At 39.2% G+C, this 11104-nt stretch overlaps 1 protein-coding gene across 1 annotated transcript; it reads right to left on the bottom strand.

Annotated features, from left to right (window-relative positions):
* Nucleotides 1-9275: 9275 nt before the first annotated feature.
* On the bottom strand, nt 9276-11099 carry LOC122830580 (threonine--tRNA ligase 1, cytoplasmic-like). The gene is made up of 4 exons (XM_044116012.1): nt 10467-11099; nt 9929-10001; nt 9676-9790; nt 9276-9527 (listed from the first exon to the last, which is right to left on the bottom strand). Coding segments are annotated over exons 1-4 (333 nt in total). The 5' UTR covers nt 10469-11099; the 3' UTR covers nt 9276-9384.
* Nucleotides 11100-11104: the final 5 nt, after the last annotated feature.

The following is an 11104-nucleotide window of genomic DNA, read 5'->3' on the forward strand; positions in this document are numbered from 1 at the left end:
GATGAGATGAATGGTTCTTGTGGTCTTTTGACAACTGGAGAGCCATCAAAGTATTTGTGACTTGGTGACGGTTTTAAATATGGACCTTATATTCACACAGTTGCCCATTAAGAAAGAGGAACAAAAAGCACCAGATAAAAACTCTAGGAGTTGTAATATGATCAAATTTTCTATTGTTTTTGTCCACAGTGAGTTGTCGTCATTTTGTGTTGAGTATCCACCGACCGGAACTAGCTAACACCACTCCAGAATAAAATGTTTTAATTCTAATTGGAGCAGAAATAGGAGCCGTTTTTATTAGAGAACCAATTTGTTTTTAGAAGTCTAAAAGTGAAAAATGACTGGTGAGAGTACGGTACCCTGTGGTGCTCCTGTACTGCTGACTATCCCATCAGACACAAAACCCTTCAGTAATCCAAACCATAGTCTGTGAGAAATGAGGACTTAAGTGAGACTCCAACTCCAGACAAATTTAATTAGCAAAAATAAAAAAAACTTCAGGCTTATTTCAACACATGCATCAGTGCAAACACACAAAATCTTCCCAAATATTTTGGTTTACTTTCTAGAGAAAATATCTTAGTACACTTGAAATACTTATAGGCTACAAGTAACCTATAAGTAAGATATAAGGGCTTGTCGTGAGTGAATAATTTCTTAATATTGATGAAGAACTACTTCCTCCTTGGGCAGATTATTTCACTTATAGCAAGACATTTTCTCCATGTAACAAGTGAAATAATCTGTCAGCGGAACTAAGGTTTTTTCGTTAATATTAAGGAATTATTTATTTAAAACAAGCTCCTATTTTTCCTACCAAGTTACTTGTAAATTAGCTTTGTCTTATTTCTAGTGTACCAAGATATTTTCACTATAAACTAGACTAAAATACTTGGTAAGATTTTGTGTTTTTGCAGTGATTACATTAGTATAGTTTAATGTTTATTAATAATGCTATAAAAATCATGCACAGAAAACTGTTTTAAAACAGTAACAATGACTTAAAAGTGTAATTTGTTTTAAATCCTTTTTTAATAGACTTAAACAACTTTCAGTGTTTCCACAGACCAACAGATTTGTTTTTAGAAAGCACAAATAAATCCAGATTTCAGCGGCTCTACAGTCCAGGGTCATTGTTGCCTGATTCTCCACTTACATTTCTAATTGGAGACAGATCATGGCTGCTGGAAGACTGGTCCAGCTCTCCTTCTCATTTATGAAGCAGAATAAAGTCTGGTGTTTTCCTCATGAGATAACCAGAGAGATATCCCTCTGATGGTAGCCCACATCTCACTAAAGTTCCAGAATTGCACGCAATTCACGCAAACAGGATGGCAGTCAGAGATATCAGGCTCCGACTTTGACTGATAATCACTTGAATGTTCATTCTTGTCTTTGGCACGTTGGGTCTGACATCTGTTTTTCCTCAAAGAGAGCTGAAATGTGGATCTATCTGTCCACCCGATCAACTTGCAGTGTTCAGTCAGGGGTGGTTTTAGATGTGGGCAGCAAGGGCGGGCGCCCAGGGCGGCATTAGAAGGGGGCCTTTGGAGGGAACACAAGCACAAGAGAGAGAGAGAAAAAAAACATTTTCATCTCTCTGTTGCATGCTGATTGAGCTTTGCTTATTTGAGTTATTAGTGGAGGGCAGATGGAGGTGCTCACTCATGCAAGCTGAAGAAAAGATTAAATCACCCAATAATCTTCATCAGTTATCAGGAGAGTGGTTGGTTTAGTGGAAGCAAAAACGAAAGATCTTCCTTTTACTGACTGAAGGAAGAGGACACACCAGCATGAACACACAACCATGAGATCTGATTTCAACACATCCGAAACATCTCCTTCTTACCGGTGTGAGAACATTATTTTCATGTAATAGCTGCGTGGAGGACATTGTTTTTCGCATTGAGTCTAATATGTAATCAATTTGACTCATGAAACAGAACATTTTTGCAGCCAGACTACAGTAAACCATGAGTTAAAGTCTCCATCTTCAAACAACAGATTTAATCTCTATGGATAATTTCCTTGTTCCTGACAAGTGGAGAGAAAAACACAAGTTATTTTTCTAGGAGTGGCTGAAGGGGATGAAGCCACTCCTATCTCAGGGGATGAAGCAAGCTGACCTCTTTCCGAAAAGGTTTACGGCTTGATTCTGGGCAACAGGTCAGAGAGGTCAGAAAGGTCACTCAATGTTAGACAGAAAACGTTCGAAATGGTCAAAGGAAATAATTGTGAGCTTTAAGAAAGCTGTGGAAGAGCCTGGGCAGAAATGTGCAGAACTCAAACCCACTGTGGCGCGGAGGGGCCCGTGTCACTGCACAACAGAGACATGGGTTAACGCCGGACTGACAGAGAGGCCCCTGTCATCGCACCGCGTGCTGAATAATGCATATTCCCACACAAATTAGCATTTAATTGAATTAACAAACAATCCCAGGTGAAGTTTGGAATTTGGGCCCCAAAGCAGCTGACAGCCGTCTTTTAGAGGAACTCTGAACACAATGTGAAGCTCGCTTTTGTGCTGGACGTCTCTGAAGGCTGGAGATGAGATGTGAGTGAAACACTTTGTTGAGGAATGCATTTGTTTTCTAACCTGTCAGCTTGACTGTTAAATTTTTGCTCATTGTTAATTTGCCAATTGTAAAGGGGTCCGGAGGACCTCAAACTGAAACAACCAGGAATAATGATGAACATCTTTTTTAAATGTGCTCTGAAGTCTCATGTTTCGTGACTTAGACTGCCTTCCTCTGCAGCTTAAAGTAAAGCCAGAAAAACAAATCCCAAAGGTAAAGTAAGGTCAGAGGTCATCTTCTCCTCTCACTCCTAAAATTCATCCCATTTCTTTATGGCAAACTGAAATCAAACATGCATTGCAATCTATGAAATGCATTGCGTTTTTGCAAAAAAGCTCACAATAGATGCAATAATTTGAATCAATATTGATTATATTGAGGAAACAAGATGATCGTATTTGATTTTAGTTAGAAAAGCTGAAATATTTCTGCTCGGGTGGCTTTTCTTAGCTGCTGGACGTGTTTCTGTCCAACCCACGGGTCTCCTGGCAGCTTTTCTTCTATTGCTCCTAGAGTTCTGCAGATCTGACCAAAACAAGCAACGCCAAGATGTCTTCCACGTGAGCTAAAAAAAAAGTCTTTAAAAAAAAAAACTGCTGCAGAAACATTTTGTCTCCTCGTTCCTCTTTGAAATAAAGATTTACACAAATCTTACCAACTATTTTTGGTCTAGTTTCTAGTGGAAATGTCTTGAAGTAAGACAAAACTAACTTACAAGTAGCTTTTCAGAAAGATAAAGGGCTTGGCTTGCTTAAACAAATAACTCTGTAATATTTATGAAAAAGTTCAAATTCTATAACATGGGAAATAATCTGAGAATGAAAGTAATAGGTTTTTATCAATAATAAGGACTTAAAAGCTCCTACATCTTGCTGAAAAGTTACTTGTAAGTTAGAACCAAAAATATTTGGTAAGCTTTCCCTTCTTTTTCTTTTTGCTGTGTTGCAGCTGCATGAGGGATGATAATAGCAAATATTTGCAGATGTGGAGTGAGAACGACTTATTCTTCTCGCTTACAAAAGTGACCTGAGAGTCAACACGGCCCTTGACCTCCTCCTGAAACCACAGACCCCCCTCTCTCCCAGGAGCGTTCCAACAGGTTTGCAGAAACAATAAACCGAAAGCCTCTTTCACACAGAGGCTGCTCGTCGTAGTCCGCTCCCTCCAGGCGTCCCGCTCAGATGCGAGCGGGACGGGGAACGGGGTCAGCTGCGGTGCTGAGCATAGCAGACATACCTCAGAGGAATCCGATGCCAGGAGGAGACTGTACACCAGTGTGCTGAGCTGGGAGCCATCCGAGTCTCTCTGCGAATGTGACTTTCCCGGCTCAGCGTGAGTTTGCAGAAACATCCATTGCTAATATAAATCTAAGTGGAAAGCTTGCAGAGACAAAGGATCCGGTGGGTGAACCGGTTTATAGGAGCAGCAGCAGAGCCAGAGATGGGAGTTGGTTCTGAGCTGGGCAGAGATACTGGGCCCAGATCAGTTCCTGGAAAAGAGGGGCAGTGTGGGTGGCCTGAGGTTTTTGGTATATCCAGTCAAAGAAGAAAGCCGTCCTGACAGTTTTTCTGGGGCCGACTTACATTTACAACTAAATATCTCTGACTGATAGCTGCTCGACTCTGGAAACACTCAAAACATCCCCGTCTAAATCCTCCCAGAGCTTCTGTGTGTGGCATCGAAGCAACGATGAATGAAGAGCATTTACCTCTAGGACGCTTGTTAGGAAACATGCAGAACAAGGAAACAGGCAAGCAGAAATTCAAACCCAGGAACAACTGGTTGCATTCACACCAGCTCTGCTTGCCAATGGAAATAATCCATTGTTACAACTGAAAAAAACACTGCACTTTTTTAAAATCAAAATTAAGGAATTATTAGCTTAAAACAAGCTCCTATATCTTGCCAAGAAGTTACTTTTAAGGTCATTTATTCGTATTGAAAGTTTTCTAAGTTATTTACAGTAGAAACTTGACAATAAAAATACTTGGTAAGATTTAAAGTTTTTGCAGTGTATGAGGCCATTACAACATAGATGGTTAGAAATTCAGCAAGGCGGAGTGTGTTGCAGACCCCTACACAGTCTGATCAGAGATTGCGTGTGTGTGCGTGTGTGAAGAGGTCAGTGGGGGGTTGTGTGCTCTGCCTCTCTGTCCCTGTTTGACTCTCGGCTTTAAAAACCTCCTGTTATTGTTTTCAGTGGCTTCGCTCTCTAAGGCCACCCGGGCAGTGATCGAATCTCTCTCTGCCTCTGCTCACACACTCTCCTTCTTTTTCGTCTTGCCTCTTGATTTGCACACAGTTATAAAATGCACACCAACACACAACCAGGTTATTTATAACAGGGTGGGTGGAAGAGAGGAGCCCGGCCTTGGAGCTCCTATTTTGGGAAGCCCAGCCTTCAATCACTCAGGCTGACAGCTTCTCTGTGATACCAGGGAGAACAATACGGAGCAGCCTGTTTATCTTCCTCTGACCGACCCACTGGGCTCTGCCTCCCGCCTGGGTCACCGTCACCCTGCCTCCCACCAGGAAAAAGGGACTTCCAGCACTGCAGCGATATCAAAGAAACCCCAAAGAGATTTTCCAGGATTAAATTCTCACTCCAACCACACTTTTGCAGCCTTGTTCAGTCATCTTTGCAGAACAGCAACAAAAAAAAAAGACCCACAATCTTTTAGCCACATTGTTCACATGAAACTGAATCCCCTTTGATATTATTCTGGGACAATCTAACTCAGTGGAGATCTAACAAAATCCTCAAGTCAAAAGCATTCTCAAGTGAAAATGTCGCAAAAAATTTTCTACCTGCTCAACAGTAAAATAAACTTGCAAAATTACAGTTAAACCACTAAGATCGTCAGATTTGTTTGTGTGAAACTGTGCAGATCTAAAGTAAAACTTAAAAATATTTTTCTGCAAATCGCTTAATTGCTTTAATTAAAAACACATCACGTTTGCAAATTATTTGGGGTTTGATTTCTTTTTTTAGAAAAAAAAATAAGAACATTCTCTTTGCTGTTTTTATGCAAGCTTAATAAATTCATTAAATTCATTAAAAGCAGATTTGGTTGAACCAAAATCTGCTTTTTTAGTCAGAAACTCAAAAAGTGTGGTAATTAATGGGTGATTACTCTGTATTTTATGTAACTGTATTTCAAATCATCAGTTATAATTTTGCTTTAATTAAAACTAAAAAAAAGACTCAATTTGTGTGAACTACATTTGCTGCTCCAGGAAAGTTTGTGTTATTCTTGAAATCAGTCCAGAGGCCACACTTTGGACATACCGGATCTTAAGCTTCAAGGTGTTGGTGTCTGAAAAGAAAGGAGTTAATAACTTATTACAAGAGTTTTCAGCTACAATAAACAGCCAGTTTTGATTCAAAAAGCATAAAACTCTTAATTTCTTTAACTGGAAATGTGCAATATTTCAAAGTTAAAACAAAAATCCACTCCTGAACCACAGCTTCAACTATTAATCAATTCTTGGTGTTCAAATTATTGTTTGAACATCAACAATAATTTGCCCGGGGCCCGCAAGACCCCAGGCAAAAAACAGATCAAGAACATTAGTTTTTATGTTGGTTTTAAAGGAGCACATCCGTCTGTCCAGCCACACTATGTTCTTCTAATCCCGTCAATTTGTTCATCCAGACTTCCTTAAATCCTTCCTTCTTTCTTCTAGATTTGAGTGTTTGTAGGTTCTGCATTTAAAGCCCAATAGCTGCAGAAATCTCATCCATATTTAGAGTGACCTGTTGAAGTTGGGTTCAAAGAACTGACGGAGAAATCTGGAAATCAGAGTTTGGAAGCTAAATAAAAAAGTGTAGCAAACCTACAGCTTAAACCACAGAGTTTAACTAAAACATATATTTTTATTTCCTATCTGGATAATAAGATTTTTAAAAAATCAACATCTGGTTTGGATGGAATATTAAACATTTAGTCAGGTTCTCTTTTATGAAAAAAGACAAATATCAGCTGGTTCAAGTTGTTCAAAGGTGACGATTTGAAGCTTTCTCGGGTTTTGCTTTAAATCTTCTGCTGCTTTGTGAAAAGAAAAGAAAAAACAACTAGCCATTTATTTAATTCATTGTGAATAAAGTCGCTTCTCTGACCTTTAGCTGCGGCTAAAATAATTTTCCCCCTTTTATTTCCAGCCTGACATCATGCAGTTTATGGTAAGCCCCTTCAGCTAAAAATAATTTTCTATGAACTCCGAGTGACTCCTCTAAATGAATGAAAGACTGCCTTGTATGTGTATATGCTTCACATACACATGACAGATTATATGGGTGGAGGGCGGACACAGCGGAGAGGCGGGGGGAGAAAAAAGGCCGGCTGCAATTGTTATCTGGAGTAAAACTTTGAGGAGTTTTTACTGGAGTTAAATGGTCCGTGTCATCACTACGCAACTACTGTGCAATGTTGACTGGTGGCTGAACTGAGTGGCCCGCGTTTTATCGCGACGATTTGGACAAACCACAGCAGACTGAGAGACTCACAGCTGTAAAACACGACGACAAAACTGATGAGATCTGGAGGAAAAACTAACTTTTATTGCCCTATGTGTTGACGTTTTTCTAGAGAAATCTCTGTTTTATGTTTGAAATCCCTGAAACTATTTTTCTGTCATACATAACTGTTAGGATTGTCTTTGCGATTTCATCCATTCAGCCATTATCTTCCACTTAATCCATCTTTGGGTCATGATGGAAGCAGCCTAAGCACAGAAACCCAGATTCCCAGTTTCCCAGCAACATTTGGGGCTTCCTCCCATTGACCTGAATTTCTCCGGTAGAATTTCAACCGGGCCAATCAACGAACAGAAGCGGAAACTGTGAATGATGTCGGTTTTCAATCCCGCTTTAGAATTGTAGCCTTCCTGTAGTTTCAGCAACGGCAGCAGAGGAAGTGAAGGAATCCGTTCAATGTGTTTGGTCACACTTCCGAATATTGAATTAGCATTAGCCTCTTCAGATTGGCTCGTCTCTCTTCACAGAGGTGGATGGTTGGGCACAGAGCAGGCAATTTCCGGCAAGCTTCATAGCGTGGAATATACGTCACGGGCAAACGTTAGCAATCAGGTAAAATTTAAAGCCTCCAGGAAGTAATCGTTTCTCAACAGTCAAGGGTTCAGACCATTGAAGCGAAGGACAGAACAATGGGTTGGTTCCCAGAGAAGGAACTCTTCCCTATTTACTGCTCTTTTGCGGAGATTCTCGTTGTTTCCCACTGGGCTGTGAACCACTCTGGTGAAAGCTGGAGATCATGATCTGATGAAGCCAACAGAACCACATCAAGAGCAGAAACTCGATCCTGTGGCCACCAAAACGGACCCCTCATCACCTTGGCTAAAACATGAAATGAATGAAAAGAATCAGGGACAAAGAGCAACTCTGGGTCCAACAAAACTGATTTTCTTGCAAAAAAAGAAAACCTTAAAAAAATAAACACATTTACTCCTCTCTGTGAAATAAGGTGCAATCAAAAATAATTCAGCATTGGCAAAAACAGAAGGTCTAGAGTAAAAAAATATTTGACCCATTTCATACATACATAAATAATACAAAGTATTTTAATGTTTTTTTCTCCTTTTTGTTAAACTGCATCACTTTTTGGAACTTGTTGAGCTTCTGCTACAGAAGAAAATAGTTGATAGATAGACTAACACACAACATATTTTATGCAAAAAGATGGAAAATAAGACACTTCTAATTCAGCAAATTAGAACATTTTTAAAGAGAAACTTTCTCTAGATTAAGTGTCCACAGACTGATGTTTTCAAGCATTTATGTTAATGACAATGTTCTGCTTACTGCTAATGAAAACATGACCTTCAAGATTAGATCGTGTCCATCATTTGGTCAAAAGTTTCTTCTGGAATCTAGACTCAAACCCTGTAAAATGATGAATAACTCTAGTTGATTGCTTTTAAACTTTTCATTTAATGTTAATAGGAAACAATCATATTTTGATAAGCAGAAATAAGACGCCCAACATGTCTGGTCATGAAATATCAGCACGTTTGCAGAGTTGACTTCAGCAGTGCATTATTGACTTTATTTGAAATTGCCAGTCTTAGTGCAAGTATAAAAGTGCCTTTTTCTTTATTATTGTAGCACAAACAAATATTCTGTTTTGTAGGATTAAAAACATGTTAACCTATGATAGCCATTTTTTAAAATTATTGTTTTAATCTGATTTCTTTAGAAACAGCCCCCAAATATATTTTAGTGATCATTTCCCCACATTTCCCTCTTTGCCTCAGTGTCACTGTTGTGACTGATGTCTTTTCCATCCTGTTGCCCTCTTTCAATTAAAAAGGAGGAAAAGCGTCCAATCCCTTTGACCTTTACCTTGACTTATCCGTTTCCACCAACACATAAAAACACGCGGGCCTGACACCACGTCCACCTCTCCTATTTTAGTCAAATTGCCTCCTCTGCGTTCTCTCTCTTCCCAACTCTTTTAAAGGTATGTCTGGTTTTCTGCTCTCATGACAAACTTACACAAGCGGAACGTTTGCATATTTAATGGCTTTTAGGGAACAAATTGCATCCGCAGCCCAGTGATGCAGATGTTAGAGCGATAATCTTTAAATAGCCTTAAAACTCCACTCTGTACTTTTTTGGGCACAGATTTATCATCAAATTCCAGTAAAGGACAACACTAAGAACATAAACAGTGATGTTAATGTACTTTTATTAGAACTGATAGCATTCACATTCATAAAAAAAAGAGAAAAGAATAAAGTAACAAAACAGAGAATGAAGCCATGATTTAATCCAGGAAATGAGCCGCTGTTAAAACTCGTCTTGGTTGCTCCTGGTGTCTCGTAGATGTATGAGGGACCTCAGGACCTCCTCTGTTTGTCTGCTGCCCAACTGTTTACCCCCTCTGCTCCTGACGTTCACCGCTCCACTCTCACGCTCCTTATCACCCACCACTGCAAAAAAACAAGGGAGGAAAAAAATAAAGCCGCTGAAATATGTTAACATTGATATAAGGGAGGAAGAAGCAGGAGATGGAGCATCAGGGGGGGAAAACATTTATATAGGCAGCTCCAAGTTGTTGCTTTCATTATTCATCTTTACCAAATATGTAGTTGTGCTGGGCCAGCTGAGCCGAGCGAATCTTCTTGTTTAAGGTCGCTCCTGGATCGTTGTTGAAATCCACCATGAAGCCAGCTTCGTGGAACGTCGCGACCACCTTTAGACAACCGAGAAGTTTTCCTCCAAAGATTTTTATCTCTTAAAAGCTTCACATATTTACTGATTTATCACACTGAAATAAAAAAAAAGATTAGACAAAGAGGACTTTGTTGGTAGTTGTCCACCAAATACTGACCTGTCTAGCGTATGACTCACTGTTGCCCCCTACAGGAATCACCATGATCTGAGATGGAGACAACCACAGCGGCCTAGTTTGGACACAAGAGAAACATGAGAGAATCTCAGATTAGAAAGTCATCTTTTACCCTTTTTCCCCCTAAATCTTGTTATTCTAATATTTCTTTCATTTCTCATGTTTTAAAGATTTTTTTGTGACACTTTTTTCATGTTTATTTGGTTAATATTTTTCAGTGAAGCACATTAAATTAAATGTGATACAAATAAACTTAGCTTACTTGCAACATAATGGTAATTTAGCAATTTAATTCCAGAAATGAAGCTTGTATCTTAGATAGATCCAAAGTACCCATGGGGTATATTTAAACTATTTATTACTTTTAAATATGGATGATTACAACATAAAAATAACCAAAATTCAGTTTGTTAGAAAATCTAAATATTACAAAACCAATTAGAAAAGGATTAGGTGGTTTTCACAACGGATAGTCCAGCAGACTCTGTTTGATAGGGAGCAAAATTGCATCATTTCTTACATTTTCTACTGGTTCAGTTTCACTCTGTGTCAAACGAACCAAACCTTTGAAAAAACTGTTCTCCCCCTCGCCTGTGGTGGCGCTGCACCAAGAACCACTGAAGGAAACAAAACAAAAACTTCTGAAGAAGACGGGAGTGTAACTTCCTTCTTCAGAAAATGTAAACAAAAACAGAGTAACGTCACATTTTAGCAGCTTTGCAATTTGTCTTTGGCAAAAGACCATGAGCCTTTGCTGCCACTAATGCTAGACACAAACAATAGTTTCGGTTGCATTTACCCACAATGCCCTGTGCTATGGCTTTTAAATAGCTCTCTGGTGCGTCTGGCATTCACATATGCATTCAAACTGCACCAGAGTTCATTTCCACCAAACCGAGACCTGGGTTCGTACTTCGGTTGTGTATTAACATGCAAACGAACCAAACTAGGTAAACAAGACAGACTTAGATTAAAGAGGATTAAACAGGGCTGGTGTGAATGAACGCCAAAATAAAAAACTGTTAAGGCCAAGTCACAACTGCAGGTTTAAGTCCTAATCATCAAAATAAAACAAAGACACCATTAACTATCAACTTATTTAGAATATGCTAACGTAATGAGTTGTGGCTGTAAATGCCGTGTTTTGTTATCAGGACC

Source organism: Gambusia affinis, linkage group LG05, assembly GCF_019740435.1.
Source record: "Gambusia affinis linkage group LG05, SWU_Gaff_1.0, whole genome shotgun sequence".
In the NCBI taxonomy this organism is placed as follows: Eukaryota; Metazoa; Chordata; class Actinopteri; order Cyprinodontiformes; family Poeciliidae; genus Gambusia; species Gambusia affinis.